The following is a 16483-nucleotide window of genomic DNA, read 5'->3' on the forward strand; positions in this document are numbered from 1 at the left end:
TCTAACGTGTATTTGAAGAGCATCATTCTCGTTGCTGTGAGGAGAACAGACAGGGTGCAAATAGAATAAATTAGAAGACTGTTGTCATAATCCATTGCACATCTGGAGATGGTTCGCTAGTTATAAATAGAGATGGAGAAGTTGTTGCAGTGGGGCTCTGTGTGAGTGTTGAACCCGCAGACCTCCCAGTGGATTGGGAAGATGGGGTGAGAAGTGTCAGGATGAAATCTTAACATTGGCAAACTGTGGGGAATGGGCCCCGTCCTGTTCCTCTTGGAGGGAGGGGCCTTTGGGCTTCTACCCCAATAGCCTGAACCTCTTCCAGGAACTTCATGGGCAACAGGATAGTAGAGAGAAAGACGCCTTGGGAAAAGGACCCTTCATCAGCCCTCCCTGGGCAGGGCTTGGAATGACAGTAGTTGTCTCCCAGGCAAGGTGACCAAAGCAGGGCTTTGCTGCCCGGGAAAGGGTACCGCGCTCCCTCCCCATGTTTGGCCAGCATCCCCCAAGCAGCAGCTGGCCGGCTTCTCCACTGTGGCCCTGCAGCAGCTCCGTGCACTGCTCTCCCACCTTCAGTCAAGGGTGAGCATGTAATTGGCCAACCCAATCTTGAGGCCAACAACACTTAAAGGGCCTAAATCTTGAAGAAGAAATTGCGACTATGTATAGTGGGCATATGTAAGTACGTGTAAAATTTTTTTTACCCATTCCCTTAGTACAGATCACTGAAACTTCTAACCAATCTCCTTACATTAGTGGTATCTAGGGCATCCTTAGTCCAGAACTCGTACAAATGTATTACTGGATTTCTGGCTCTGGCACATGTCAGACATTAACCAGGTGTGGGACTGCACGCATCACGGCCCGGAGCGGAGCGTTGACCTGGGCCCAGGAGCACTTCGCAATGTCCCAGTTTCGCCACTACGTCATTGCATGGCCTGTGGCAAGCTTCTGGCTGTTTCTGTCCGTATTACTACCCCAGTTTGCCCTCTAGGGTACTTCTGTGCCCTACTTCTGTGCAAGTAGGTCTCTGCACTGCCATTATTAGTGCATGGCTCAGAAAGGCTGATTCAGTGCTGATTCAAGCCTTATTCCTCTCTGTTCGCTGTGTCTAGAGAGGGATGTTTTGCTTCAGTGGAATCCAGGAACAAATAATGAAAAGTACAGCGAGTACAAGGCCGAGGACAGACCGGCACACTCTTATCAGTCATCGGAAATATGCACAGCCTTTCCAAGACAAATACGGACTCCTGTTTCTAGGAAAACACCGAAAAGTACTTATCAATTACCCCGTATATGGTTTGTGGAAAAAGACAACATCAGCCTACCCTGAAAGCCATGGCAAAGCAGATTCCTTTGGGCAACCAACCGCCGAATGGCATGAGTTAGAGCCGCTGCAGAATCCCAGACTGTGGCCTGGGCCCCGTCCATGGAGCCTCTCCTCGCCCTCCCAGGATTCCTATGCCCAGGCCCTCCCAAGAATCCAGAATCCTGGCATGTGCTTCCTAGATGCCCGGTCTCCCACACTGTTCTTCCTGGCCCTTCCAAGTCCAGAGAGGTGCCTCTCCTAAAGATTCCTAGAAAAGTGGGATTTTCCCAAGTAGAAGTTTCAATAACAGCAACAGCAGGAGCCGTCGCTGGTAGCTAGCCCCCATCCCATCCGACACAGGCTCCGTGAGCTGTCCGTGGGGTATGTGTCCTCCTATTTTATGGAAAAACTGGAACCTGGTGTTCAAGAATCTAACTCGGTTGTCCATGGTCGCCCAGTCAGGAAACGGCAGAGGCAGGGTTCTCGTCAAAACCAGAGTCTCAGGGCACCTGGGTGCCTCCGTTGGTTGCCTAGACAGGCAGACGCCTTTGACTCAGGTCAGGATCTTGGGGTCCTGGGATCAAGCCCCGTGTTGGGGGCGGGGGTCACCTGCTCAGCAGGGAGCCTGCCTCTCTCTCTCTCTCTCTTTCTGCTTGCGGGCGCTCTCACTCGCAAATAAATAAATAAAATCTTTAAAAACAAAACAAAACTGGAGTCTCCAGCAGCTCCCTCCTAGTGCCTTCACAGGTGAGGCTGCAGCTTGTTGCCCGTCGCTAAAGCCAGAGTGTGCCTTGTATGATGGAGTGCTTTTTATTTCGGATGAGGAAGGGAGATCCTTTAACCATAACACCTAACCTCCCTGCTTGATGTTCCCTTTCCCGTGCAGGACTCAAGCCCAGAGGGTTCGGAAGCCGCGCTGCTGCACCGGGCCCCAGGGGCTGCTGCCCCGCTACTCGGAGAGCCAGGCGGAGGGGCAGGAGCAGCTCTTCAAACTGACAGACAACATTCAAGATGAATTGTAAGTGGGACACCGGCCCTGTTGGCTCCCTGAGCTTGTTGTCTCCTCTGTCTCGGAGTCTGAGACATTTCTCTCGTCCCGAGTGCGCCGTGTCTCTTAGACCCTGGCACCTGTCCAAGATTCCGTGGCCCAAACATCCTACAGGTGTCGGTAGAACTGCTTGTCCAGAGTCTTTAACTCAAAGCAGGGGTTCTCAAACTGAGCTCCGCAGCGGGACCCAAGTGCTTTGTTTCTCGGAAATGGCAGTCCCTTCCTGGTGTGTTCAAAGAGAAGATAAGGAGTAAAACGTTCTCAACGTTGAGGCTTTTCTTCTGTGTAAGATGTTCCGGAGCTCTGATGTTCTGCTGTTTGCTGCAGAACAAAACAGATAAACAGATGGCAGACCACTAGTAGCTGAAAACTAAAGAAAAGCGATCTTTAAAACATTGTTTTGTTACTCTTTGAATGCTAAGCCTTACATACCTTGGGTCTTGCGGTGTTTTCAGTTAGTGAAATTATTTCAAGTTGATATGATAGCTCTCAGTATATCGCTATTTTAGCATATTCTGTAGACACCCTTTTTAAAGGCTATTTATTTATTTATTTGTTTGACAGACAGAGATCACAAGTAGGCAGAGAGGCAGGCAGAGAGAGAGAGGAGGAAGCAGGCTCACCGCCGAGCAGAGAGCCAGATGCAGGGCTCGATCCCAGGACCCTGAGATTATGACCTGAGCTGAAGGCAGAGGCTTTAACCCACTGAGCCACCCAGGCGCCCCTGCAGACACCCTTTTAGCAGAAAAGGCTCTGTGACTTAAGTTGGTATTAGAACCACCGGTCAGAAGGTGTTTGGTTATGCCTAATGAGTAGCAAAATGCTTGCTTAATTTCTTTTAATGCTTATTTATCATATCCTTTAAGCTAAAGCTAAGACAGGAAGGCTCTGAGGGCCGTGAGTATTTTTGGGTTGATGGAGGAGTATCTGAGGCAGAGGTTAGTTCAGGATAGCCATTATTGTCATTGTTAGAGACAGTGCTAAGCTGACCTCATCTCCTATTTTTATAGCAGTATTTGAATGGAGACATCAAAAATTAAGTCCAGAAATCATTTGCTGCTTACTGGATCGGATGGCTTCTTCCCAAATGTGTTTTGTATAACCCAAACCCCCTGCAGTGTTACTGGAAGGGCTTTTAAGGATGGTGGTGTGTTACATGGCTTGAGCTCCGGCTGCCATAAAAAAACACCATTTTCTTACAGTTCTGGAGGTTGGGAAGTCCAAGATCAAGGCACTGGCCAGTTTGGTTCCTGGTGAACGCTTTCTTCCTGCCTTGCAGATGGCCAGCTTCTGGCTGTTTCTCACACGGCAAGAGCAAGCAAGAGCAAGCAAGAGCTCTGGTGTCTCTTAGAAGGACACTAACCCTGTAGGATGGAGACCTTACCCGTTGTGACATCATTTAACAGTAATTCCTGGCTTCAATGCTTCAATGTAAGGATTCTGCAGGGACACAATTCAGTCCGTATCATGCTTCTTTTTAAGTCTAGGCCCATGGGTTGCAAAACCCACACTCCCTGGGAAGCTTCACTCCGGGGAGGACTTTCTATTCCTGCTCCTTGGGGAGGATTTAGTGGCTCAGCTGCCCGGTTATGCTGCTTTGCTGATGGAACTTTTGGATGACAGGCCCAGAGAGTCCTTCCTTGGGTCCGGCAGAGCAGCACTGGGATTTCTGTCTGTTCCATTCTCTAGACCACCCTTAGTACCTGGAATTGTTCCTGGCACATAGTAGGCCTGCAGTAAATATTTGTTGAATGAATGATAGCTGGAGAGTGGCGGTGTCGCATTATAGTAATACGCATTCACCTTGCCATCTTTTGGGGGTTTTTTGGCCAAAGGTTGAGATTATAAATGATTGTACGCTGTGCTTTCAATTTCCTCCCCCACTCACCCCTACTTGGTTCGAACCGTCTCTGGCCCTTACAAAATTTATTTTCAGTAGAATGGCATGCGCCAAAAACACAAGGGAGAAATTGTGTGGTACTGCTAACCCAGGATTGTTCTCAGTGAGACATGCACATTGAAAACAGAGCCACGTACGGCTGGAAACTGGAATCAAACTGAAGTCAGTAAAATTGATTTCATGAAACTCTTGAAATTCATATGAACTGGGGAAAGATATTGGGATGAATGAGTTTTGACTCTAAAGATGAAAACCATGTGTTGCTACCCAAGGTTGTGGGTAAATCTCGCCAGTGAATTTTGAAGAAAGCACATGACCGTGGCCTTCCTCGGTACAAGGAAGAAGGCATCAAGGAAGCCAGCAAATTCTCTTAAGTATCCTAGGTTGTCAGGCTGGGTCTTCATGGTGACGTGAACATTAGAATCCTCACTTTGCAAGAAAGGGGTTTTCAAGAAAAGCACACAAGTGCCAAATTATACCTCTGACTTTTATCCTAGAATTGTAATTAAAAACATACTTAAAGACCTAATTATTTGCATATTTTCCTTCAGAGTTAACCCCTTAAAAGGGTCTTTAATACCTTGCTCTACTGTTCTAACTAAATGTTTCCACATTTTTTTCCAGTTAGACTCACTGTTTCACTTCTGGAAAATGTTGTGTAATTACTTCCTGATGTAGTGAAAACCCCACAAAGTCCCCAGCGCCGTGGGCACTTCAACTTTGTCCTCCCAGGTCAAGTTTCATTTAATTTTTCATTTTATTTAATTAATTAGTATTAAAAAGATAGTTACTGACAGAGGATTTCGGGTCTAGCCAGCTGAAAAGGCTTCGGTTTCAGAAGAATTGACTGTTTCTTTGGTATGTTGCAGACTTACCGTTGCTTCCCATTCTTTTTAGTTTGGGTTTTGAAATAGGATCCTGGGTTAAGATGATGTTAAAGTAAAATTTGTCCCATCTGATTAAATTAATTTTTCCTTATAACTAGGATCTCATCTGTAGCCAGAGACCTCATTTTCATTTAAAAAAAAAAAAAAAGAGAAAGAGAGAAGGAAAGAAAAGAAAAAAAGTCACTATTTTATTTCTAATACTTGATCACAGACAAAGTGACATACCAGTATCGTAAACATTAAGGTGGCTCTTAACCTGATCAGAATGGGTGCCTGTGAGGCGCCCACGTGACCTGGCACTATTCTGGAGCTCGACGACTGGATTGTATTTGCAAAATGTCATTTCAGAAAGTGACATTTATGAGATTTTTTTTCCCTCTTAATACAGAGAAGTATAAAAAAAGAACAGAAAAACAGCCTGTAAACCCACCAGCCAAACCAGTTCTTTCTCTGACGAAAGAAGCACAGGCACGTGGTCAGCACATCGAGAGCACAGAAAGAAATGAACTCAAGAGCAAATTCTCCTTTCTTGCCCTCTTTGTAACCATACTGTTTATGATATTTTCGGTCTCGTCTACCCTTCTTCACAAATTGCAGATAGAGAAAGAAATCAGAAATTTTTTTAGAGCGCAGGTTATAGTGTTGATTCTAACAGCATAGAACCATCAATGTAAACGTTATAGCAGCAGATACAGCTTGAAAACGAGAACAAAAAAAGACCCTTTTGAGCAATGGGATAAAATTCATTTGCTTCCATTTTCCAAACTGGATCATAATCTGTCCATAACCATTGACACTTAGGGAATTGGACATTCTTTGCTATGCCCCTGAATGAAAATTTGTATGTGACAGATCAGCCAGCTGTGCTGAAAAAAGTTAATGGCTTGACTCTATCTGTAATAAGTTAGATCAAGAGTTCCAAGAGAGTTTTGTAACTTCACTTCTGGGTAAAATACAGTCCCAACATACAAAGTTGCATGTGCTCGGGCAGACTCCCCTGGATCTTACAATGTAAATTCACTGTCATTTTGTAAAACTACCTAGCGCGTCAGTGTGTCGAATGCTGCTCTGTGCCAGGGCGAGTGAGAAGTTTTTTTCTTTCCTTGACGAGTTCGCAGTCTGGCAGGGGAAGCAGGACGGTATTACTAACCAACTATAACGTATGATTGCTTTGAAAAAATAGAAGTGTGAGCTGTGTGTTATGAGGCCTCAAGGGGAAGTGATTAATTTATGCTTGGAGAGCCAGGAAAGGCTATGGATGGTTGACCTGGTCCAACAGGATGAGGAGAATTGTGCCTGGGAGAGGAGAGAGAAAGCCCCAAACAAAGAGAAGGATTAGTGCTGGGCACAGGCGTGGAGGCGGCAGAGTTCCTGGATGGTTGGGGTCCGCCGGGTGTGGTGGCAGGTGGCCCACAGTCCAGATCCTAAGAGCTGTACTGAACTCGCCTGTCCTGTAGGCAGTGGTGAGATTTTGAAGAGGACCCCACTGAGAATTACATGTTCACAATGTCACCTTGCCGGCAGCAGAGAAACGGATCACAGTCAGAGACACGCGACAGGAAGGCAGTAGGGGGGGGGGCGTGGGCGTGGTCCACGCCAATAGTGGGGGGACCCCAGTGCAGATGGTGGCTGCGAACAGGAGTGGGGGGACAGAGCTGAGGTGGTTTGGGGAGGTGGCATCAGCGCTGACTAAATACAGAGTCGGAGTGAGGAGGAGATGAGAGTGACCTCCGGGCCACTTGTCCGTGTGGCTGGATGGAGATGTGGCCCAGTGTGCCAGGCAGGCTGAGGGAGGAGGGGGGCTGGAGGAAGGGGCAGCAGCCTGGCCGAGCACATGCTGAGCGTGGGGACCTGTGGGCGTGTGTGCACAGAGAACCTCTGGGCTCTTAACAGGTCAGAGGCTAGAAGGGTGTGCCCAGGGTCCCCCTGAGACCACACTGGCTTTCGTCCTGTGCCATCCCGTGAGGTTTTGCCACAGTCCCTTCATTTGTGGGCCAAGAGCAGCCCTGCGTGAAACGGGCTTGTTCCAGAATGAACAGTGGGAAGCCCAGTGTCCAGACACAGCTCCAGGGCGGCCGTGGCGCCGTGAGCTGTGTGAGCAAACGCCGCGCCTCCCGAGAGAAGCAGCTTCTGCAGGTGGGTGGCTCGGAAGGGACAAAGTGCTGTGGCTCCGAAGAAAGGGACAGAGGACGGTGCTGCTGGCAGAGGGGAAGGCCCGAGAGCGCTGCCTTGGCCGGCTTCTCCGGTCACCCTGAGCTGCGGCTCCTCTCACAGACGAGGGACATGTTTCGGATCTGTCTCCACAGCAGGGGACCTCTAGTCTAGAGCTGAGCTGTAATCATCCTAGATGCTGTAAAGGAGACAAAGAGGAGGAGGAGGAGGAAGAAACCCGGGGCACTGGCGGCAGGCGGTAGGGGTGTTGGCACGCATCAGGAGGGAAACAGAGAGGCAGAGCTGTTTGCAGTGTCAGCCGCTGGGTCCTTGCTCGGGCGGCTCCAGGGACACGGCCCCCGGCCATGGCTTCACTCTCTCCGTTTCTCCTCCTCTCACTTGCACCGGCTCTGATCTGCTCTTGATTTGAAAAGACTTCAAAGAGTTGATGCACGTGTCGAGGGTGTGATTCCCGGTGGTGGCTTCAGGGTCCGAATGGGGCCCCTGGGCACAGAACAGAGGTCTGGCCATGAATTCTTCAGACTTTGCCACTTGGTGAAGAACCTGGCAGATAGCGTCACCTCTGTCAGATGAAGAAAGCGAGCCACAGGGACGGCAGCTGGCCTGCGCAGAGTCACCCGGCCTGGCAGCCTTTCCTCCTCTGTGACAAGTGCCACCATCGAGCCTCCAAGCCCAGAGCCACCCTTCCTCCCGCGGCAGCTCTGGCTGGACTAAGGACTTTGCCATCTGTGGCATCTTGGAAAGGAGTCTATTTGAAAGCCTGTGAAAGTGTTCCAGTGTGGAAAGTGCACTAATAATGTCAGCCACCCTGGCCTGGGCGCGAGAACAGCTGCCCGGATGGAAAGGCCTGGCTTTCTAGAGGCTGGGCCTCCGTGTCCGCTACGGCAGGTTCCAGACAGGTGCAAGTGGGGGTAAGGGTCATGGGGTAGGTCCATCCGCACTGGACCAGAGGAGAGGAAATAACCTCAGCTGGATTTTTATTTTTTATTTTTTAAAGATTTTATTTATTTGAGAGAGAATGAGCAGAGTGAGAGAGACCATACAAGCAGGGGGAGAAGCAGAGGGAGAAACAGACTTTCCGCTGAGCAGGGAGCCCGGTATGGAGCTCGATCCCAGGACCCTGAGATCGTGACCTGAGCTGAAGGCAGACACTTAACCGCCTGAGCCACCCAGGCGCCCCTCAGTTGGATTTTTAATGCACATTCCTGCTCTCACCCCCAGGCAGCGGCCAATTTTGGGGTCTCCTTTGGGAGCCCATTGCATGCCCAGCCTACCTGTACTCAGAAACCATGGACCGTTTGCAGTTTTCATGTCAGTTGCTCAGCAAGTTCTGGGCCTGTGGTGCTTCCTGTCTGCATCAGGATGCTTTTGTCATCTGTCTCTCTCTCTCTGTCTCCCTCTGTTTCTCCTTTCTTCCCCCTACCCCGGAGGAGCTGTTGGAGATTCCTTTCAGTTTGATTAAGCGATAACGCTCCTGCCTTGATACTGTCAGAACCTAGAATGTGGGAAATTCTGCACTAAGCGGCCTGAACACCAAAAGCTGCCGGGTAGTTCTGATTTTGGCATTGAGACTTTACAAGTCTGCATTCTTGGCATTGCCAACCAGTTAGAATAGAACAATAAACCCCAATTTTTGTCATGCAAGGCTGTAATTAAAATGGCAACTGGAACAGACGGATACTTACTTGAGTACGTAGGGGGTGGCTGACTCGGTGGTGGTAGGCTCAGAGAGACGCGGGGGTGTGCGATGCGGACCCCCCCCCCCCCCGCCCCGCTCCTGCATCAGCCTGGAGAGCCACGTCCGTGTCTGGCCGGGCTCTCGAAGGTAAGCAGTTCAGCATTCGAAGGTGGGGGCGGGCGTGGAACATTTCCGTGAGGCTTCCTGGGGAAGTGGGGACCTGGAGACCGTCAGGTGGGGAGGCGTAGGTCTGAAAGGAAAGTGGCCGGGGCCCCAGCGGGCAGGCGGGCGCCCTCCCAGCAGCCGTTCTGGGACCGACGAGAAACAAAGCCATCGTGGGACCCCAGTCCCCAAACAGTTCCAGTGGGAGCTTCGGCTCAGCGGCTAGTTTGGAAATTCCTCTCAGGACATCAAGTCCCAGGGGGCCAGAGCTTGACAGCCAGCCTGTCGTCAACTCTTAGTATGCTTGCCGTCATCTGGTCTCTTTTGCTGTCCTTCGACGTGGCCGCCCCATTGTGGCGGGCTGTCACAAGATGCCGCGGAGGCGGCCAGGCCCCGGAGAGCTGCCGTGGCCGTTTCCAAGGGTCACTGCCCTTCATTCAGGAGCCGAGCTGAAAGGTCTGACGTGCATAAATTTCCACTTTAAATCTGGGAGCTCCATGGAGGAAGAGGAATGGGATATTTTTTTCCGAGTGGCCCTACTGCCCCTCCAAGTAATGACTGAACATTAGTCAAATCAAGACACAGCTTCAGAAAGCACTTTCTAATTTATTAGACTTTTCTGAACATGCAGCGGCGTTCTCCGGGTTCCCGGTCACTGAGGTGTGGAGCCGAGGCCTGGCTGCCTCCCGGGAGAGCCTCAACAAGGACGGAGGCGGACGTCGCCTTCCCGCACCCGCCCGCTTGGGAACTGAGTTTAAATCCGAGTCGTCGTCCCCCTGCCCCCACCCTGCACCTCCGCCACGCTGGCCGGCGTGGCCGCCCGCGTCTTCCAGGCCCGGCCTTCACCGCCCTTCATTAGCAGTGAACGTTGTCAGCAGCTACTTTGTCAGTGGTGAAAAGTTTGTATTTTCCTCTGTTGTGTCCAGCAAAGCCCGGGTAATGTCATGTGTCCTCTGTGCCTTATGCTCCCCAAAAGCTCTCCCTGCGAAAGCCCCCTGCCCAACAATGCAGTGTCAGGATATAGAGTTTCTCTTGGTGATGCTGTTGGTGGTCATCACGAGCTGCCTTTCTCGGGCAGCCCCGTGTAGGGAGCCCCCGTGCTGTACAGCCCCGGGAGGTCAGTGACACCTTTATTCCCAGCTTGCAATGGGGAAACTGAGGCTCGCGGTGTAGTAGACGTAGGGGAGCCTGGACTCAAGGTCAGGAGCCCACAGCATGCCTCCTCCCCTCCTGTCGGCTCGGTGAGCAGGAGCAGCCCCGCCATCGGGGGGCTGAGGCTCCTCTCGGGGCGTCACACTGATTTTCCCCGTTTCTCGGCAGCTTCATCGCCGTGGAGAACATCGACAGCTACTGTGTGCTCATCTCCTCCAAAGCCGTCTACTTCCTGAAGAGGGGCGACTATGTGGACCGAGAGGCCATCTTCCTGGAAGTCAAATACGACGATCTCTACCACTGCCTCGTCTCCAAAGACCACGGGAAGGTGTACGTGCAGGTGACCAAGAAGGCAGTGAACTCGAGCAGTGGCGTGTCCATCCCTGGCCCTTCCCACCAGAAGCCCATGGTGAGTGCGCCGCTGGCCCGTCTCCTGAGCTCCCGAATGGGTGTATGCGGTGGTTAAGAGACAGAAAAGAGCCCTCGAAGGCTTACGCTTTTCACCAGGCACTCGTTTTAGGTTTACGCTGGGCTGTTCTTAGTCCCCGGGGGTTCTGCTCCTCAGTCCCACACACAGAAGGAGCTCGTTGTGCGTTAACTGGGGCGATGCTGCGCTCCCAGCTCCACCAGGAATGACCCAGGCCCTGGGCTTCCCCTGCCCATCGACAACAGTGTGGCCAGTAATGCTGCTGTAGCGAGTGGTCAGGACCTACCCACATGACACGTGGGGGTTTTTATTCCTAAAACGGGACTCTGCAGTGCGTGGCCCTGAGTTAGCGCGCACACTGGCTTCTCGGCTGTTTCTCCTGGGTCACAGTCACAGATTTGTTTTTCTCTGTGGAGAAGCAGTGTCTAGCACAGGCCCTTCCCCAGAATAAATTCTAAATAAATTTTCCTAAATAAAATGGATAGATTGCCTCCAAAAGGTACAAAGTATTGTCATGGCAGGACTTTCAAGTAGTAACGTTCCCATTAGTCACCAGCGTGCATTAAGGATCTGCTGTGTGACCCGCTGGACAGACACTGAGTGTTTCCTGAGGGTTATGTGGCGCGGTGCCATTGGTCCCTCTTGCCTGGTAAGGAGGCTTGGTTTGGGCCCGTGACTCGCTTCAGATTATGTGGGCAACGCTGGGAGGAACTGGGGTACAAGCCTGGGCGATGTGACTCCGGAGCTGGCGGTCTAGACCCCTTCGCTGCCTCCACTCAGAGAAACCGTTGGCTCTGCAGAAGCGCGTGTGGGAAGCTCACCACCTCTCGCCGTCCTCGGACTTCTTCGCAGGCTCTGCGAGAGCCCGAGGTGTTAGTCGTGCTCAGTTTTCACCTGGTATGCCAGGATTTTCAAAGCCACATTCAAGAATGATGGGCCCTTCAAAATGGCCCTGCTTGCCCCTGGCTCCCTCTGCAGATCGGAAACCACAGCCAACCTTCTTGGGCCTCTCTCCTCAGGAATCCCTCGACCTTCCCCTGCTCAGGAATGCAGTCGGGTTTGGCTTGGCTTGTGCACGCTCCCCTGGGGTCGTTGGCTTAAATCAGGGCTGGTAGATTCACAGAGTTAACACCCAGAAGTTGAGTGTTTCCACAAGTTCCTCTCGATGGTGGGGAGCCTTGCCCAGCCACGCTTTTGCTCCTCTCAGGGCAAGGGAGCAACTAGGCATTCTTGTCCCTCTATGACTTGTCACTGGACGTTAGAGGTGGGTCCCCATGGTGCAATCCTTCCTTGTCACTCTTGAGCCTCAGCAGACCCTCGCCGCCTCAGAGCTGAGGCCGGTGCTCCCCTCCAGGGAGTCCCAGATGTCAGGTGACTACCGCTTGGCCACCCAGTCACCTGGGGTGTAAAAGATACAGATTCCAGGAATCTCTCCCCACCCCCACATCTGGAAGCAGCATTCACCAGGAACAGGCCCTGGAAATCTTTCTTTCCTTTTTTTTTTTTTATAGATTTTACTTATTTCTTTGACAGACAGAGATCACAAGTAGGCAGCGAGGCAGGCAGAGAAAGGCTCTCTCCCCACTGAGCAGAGAGCCCGATGCAGGACTCAATCCCAGGACCCTGGGACCATGACCAGAGCCAAAGGCAGAGGCTTTAACCCACTGAGCCACTCAGGGGCCCCGTCTGGGAATCTTTCTTAAAAGGAAACTCATACCAGGGGTGCCCAGATAATTCAGTCTGGTCCGACTCTGGATCTCAGCTCAAGGTCGCGAGTTCAAGCCCCAAAGCGGGCTCCATGCCGGACGTGGAGTCTCCTTAAAAAAAAAAAAAGTAAACCCATACTGTTCCGGTCTGCCACCAGGCTGGGAGCCGATGCCTGGGCCAGTTGAATGGTCCACATCCTGGGATTTGTTTGGCCACACCCCTGAGGCGTGTTACTAATTCTGTTCTGTTCTCCAGGTCCATGTGAAATCCGAGGGCCTTGCTGTCAAGTTATCACAAGAGATAAACTATGCAAAGAGCCTTTACTATGAACAGCAGCTTATGTTAAGACTCAATGAAAACCAAGAGCAGTTGGAGCCGGATTCTTGAGAGGCCCCGGCTGCCCGAGAGACGCTCCCAGACACCCCAGATCCATCAGGAGGAAAGGCCCTTTGGCTGGTCCTCAGTCCAACCAGAATAAGGTTTGGGGGACGATATCAAGAAACAAGGGGAAGATACAAGAACAAGTGGAAACCATATTAATTTGTGGGTGGGGTGGAGGGTTACTTTAGATTATGGGGAAATCATTTTCAAAAGGCTTTTGTTGAATAACGTTAAAAAAAAGTGTACTGAGATGAATCTAATTTTTAGATTGCCCTGTATTTTGGTAACATGTATATAGGTACAACTGTGTGTTTGTAAATATATAGGAGCATTTCTGAACAGGGCCTGTGATGTGTGTAAAGGTTTGTTAACTGTAAAGTAATATAAAATTACATTGGATCTTTTATTGCACTAATTCTACACATCTAATTCAGGGTACTCTCTATAAAAAGGCATTCTTGAAAGTTGAAGAATGTTCTGTGTTAGTTTTGGAAACCAGAGAAGTCGCAGGAACAAAGATTGAGTGAGACTGGGGTGCTCTGGTGGGCGCCTTGGAATCCCGGGGCCCCCGAGGCCAGGTGGGGCAGCCCGTGCCCCAGAGCCGGAGCCAGGCCCTGAAGGAGAAGCAGAACGGTGGCTTGGAAACCCGTCTTTTACTTATTTCCCACCCCCACTTCGTTTTTCCCTCCATCTGTTTGGCTTTCTCCTGACTAGTCTTGCCCAACTTTGAGGTAAATTGTGTTCTGTTCACTGTGGGTCTAAGTGTGCGTGTGCACACTCATGCACACCAGCATTGTAAGTTTTTCTTGGGTTATCATCAGAGAGGGTCAGTTTGAAACACTGGTAGGCTCTGTTGATTTAGAAGGAAAAACATCTCACAGAACTGTTTGCTTTAACAAATCAAAAATCCACAGACTTCTCAGAAGGCCCCACTCAGAAGGCTCTCCTTTCTGGGCGACAGCAGGGAGGAGGTCCCAGGACTCTTTCCTTTCGATGAAGCCGCAGGCAGGTACCACAGCTGCACAGCCCTGGGGTCAGCAGTGGTAACACCAGACGAGAAGGGACAGAGTCTCGGGAAAGGGAATGAAATCTGAGTATTAAGAAAAGCTGTTTTGTCCGGTTTCCATGGAACCAAGATTTGGCTAGAACATCTCTTGTCCTTGGTCTTAAGTTCCAGCCAGTTAGCAAGGCCTGCTAGGAGAGCCCTCTTTCTCCTGGGGCTTGTTTTTGCTGTTTCCCTGGGAGGGGGGGCTCCCTCCAGCATGAATGACGAGCTTTGTGATTTCTTAATTTTCATTTTGACAAAACTCATCGGTCTCGACGGCCTCGTCACACATAGCCGAGGTCGAGACGCACAGCATCAGCGGATGTGTAGAAGGTTTTGGTGTTTGGAAGTCCTGACCCAAACCCTTCCGCGACGCAGATGAAGCTGATCTGTCCACCTCACTGGCCCTCCCCTGCACGTGTGCACATGTGTGTGCATGTGCGGGCACGTGTGAGTGTGTTTTCAAAGAAGCTGGAGGGGAGCGTTAGCACCAGTGCTCGAGAGCTTTGGCCCAATAGTGTTTCCAGGGATCGTCGTAAACTCCAAGGTCTGTGTCTTCTTCACGAGCTCTAAGTTGGTGAACTGCAAAATCGGAACTTGGCTCGTGAAGGGTTGGGGCGGATTTTGGTTTGTTGTTTGTCCTTGCTGGGGGGCAGTCACGACCCTCCGCTCACTCTCAAGACCCACAGCAGCGCGGCCCGGTGTCACCTGCTACGGGCCCCCCCCCAACCTCCCCAGCTGTACCCCACTTTTGCCATCAGTGACCCACCGCCAGCCGGAGACCACGATCTCCTAAAGATGAGACTCAGAAGAGCTGATTGTTTGCCTCCGTGAGCCTTCTGTCGCTTTCTGGAATGAAGTCAGTGGGATTTCGTGTGACCGAAGCGGACGGCCCTCAGCCCCTGGTGGCAGCTGGGATGCAGGAAGCCCGCCGAGGGCTGCTACCCACGGGCCACCAAGAGGTGTTGCGTGCGGTGCCCTCCTCCCGGAGCCCTTCTGACTTTAATCGGCTCTAGAAACAGTCACTCGGCCGGTGGATTGTGCAAGTCCTCACCCGGAGGAGCCTGAGAAGATGCTAGAGCTTCTGGGGCTCTCTGCCCTCGCGGGCCCCCTGGGGGAAGGCTTCAGGGGCCTTGGACTGAGCCTCCTGCTTGGCCAGGAAAGAATCAAAGCCCTGAAGGAAGCAGGCCCTGCCCCAGGCCCCTTGAGTGCCTGGTTTCTTTTTCAATTGGTGTTTAGCCCGTGATGTCTAAGACTTTGTTATGATAATTTCTCCTGATTTTCATGCTGTCCCAAATACACAGTTTCTCTCTGAGAAAAGTAAAAGAAATTGAATGAGGAGAAATTGGATAAGGAGAAATCAAAAGCCATCCTAATTCCCGACCCAGCACAGTCGGCCAACCCACAGGGCAGGGCAGCCAGAGCTGTGGCCTTGCCCGCTGGGAGCACTGGCCTGAGGGAGGCGCCCGCGCACCCCCTGAGGGGGAGGCAGCCGTGTCCAGCCTCTGCGGCAGGGCCAGCGGCCTGCTGGGGACTCACCAGGATGTTCAGAAGGCTCTAGGGCAACCTTTTTTTTTAAAGCATCATCTGTGCCTCAAAATACCATAGTAGCTGCTTGATAAAACCTGAAATTAAATTAACTGGTTCTCTACTGTGTAAACATGATTACTTACGGTCACCGATCTGTTAAGACTCTTTCATCTGTTCCTCATGTCAGAGTCGTTATTTTTCTTCCTGTGGAATAAAATGCTTTATTGACTTCCCAGACAAGTCGTTTGCTTCTGGTCTTTTGGTGTTCATAGACTCTAGAACCATCGCCGGTGACTAGTGCCACACATATTACAGCGTTCACGGTAACACGCAGCCTCTCCCCCTTGCTCCCCACAAGCACACTACAGGGGCAAAGCCCTCACCTTGACGAAACCCTCAGCTTTCAGCCTCTAGAGCCCGGCTTTGTGCGGGCAGCCCTTCCTCTCCCCCCACTCTGGTGACTGACCCGGCAGGGTCTCTGCCGGTTGGAAGTTGTCATGTCGGCTGAGGAGAGGGGGCTTCAGGGGGAACAGGTTTAGAGCTCACTTTGTATGTGCTAAGTTGAAGGTGCCTCCTTGACGCTGCTTGAGCCGGAGCTCGAGAGAGACGTCCAGGCCCGAGGGGACTCCTATTGGGTGTCCTCAGCATCCAGATGACCCATGGAGCCTGGATGAAGTCCCCAGGGAGATAAGTCAAGTGGGTCTAGCAAAAAAATAAAATAAAAAGCCCCAGATCTGAGCCTTGGGGCTCCCCAAAGTTTAGAGTATAAGCAGGTGGAGAGGAAAATTCAGCAGGAGTGTCCAGACACAGGCCTGAAGCCCGGAGGGTTTGGATCCTAGAAGCCGAGTCCGGAAAGCTTTCAGAGAGGAGGGAGGATACCAGGTGCTTTTGCTAAGTCGGGTCGGATGAGGAGCAGCAATACTGGGTCCCAGCCCCGGGGTCCGTGGAGTGGAGAAGGGGAGAACCGGACGGCATCAGAGCCCAGAGGAAAATGGAAGGAGGGTCGGGGGGACTTGGATTGGCAACAAGGAATATCCACAACCTTGTGGAGTAACCCGGCTAGAAATGGAAGGAGAGAAGCAGCG

At 51.4% G+C, this 16483-nt stretch overlaps 1 protein-coding gene across 9 annotated transcripts in view; it reads left to right on the forward strand.

Moving 5' to 3' along the window:
• VPS13D (vacuolar protein sorting 13 homolog D) overlaps nt 1-15638 on the forward strand; it is a 252478-nt gene extending 236840 nt beyond the window's left edge. For 5 of the 9 annotated variants that reach the window (XM_059136730.1, XM_059136731.1, XM_059136732.1 and 2 more), the window contains 3 exons: nt 2196-2327; nt 10477-10717; nt 12698-15638. In XM_059136730.1, the coding sequence (XP_058992713.1) occupies nt 2196-2327; nt 10477-10717; nt 12698-12829 (505 nt within the window). In that variant the 3' untranslated portion in view covers nt 12830-15638. Of the gene's footprint in view, nt 1-2195; nt 2328-4881; nt 4990-5532; nt 9092-10476; nt 10718-12697 lie in introns of those variants that run through there. The other 4 variants (XR_009345221.1, XR_009345223.1, XR_009345222.1 and 1 more) reach the window with 3 other exon arrangements.
• The last annotated feature ends 845 nt before the right edge of the window (nt 15639-16483 follow it).

This window comes from Mustela lutreola, chromosome 10 (assembly GCF_030435805.1).
Source record: "Mustela lutreola isolate mMusLut2 chromosome 10, mMusLut2.pri, whole genome shotgun sequence".
NCBI lineage: Eukaryota > Metazoa > Chordata > Mammalia > Carnivora > Mustelidae > Mustela > Mustela lutreola.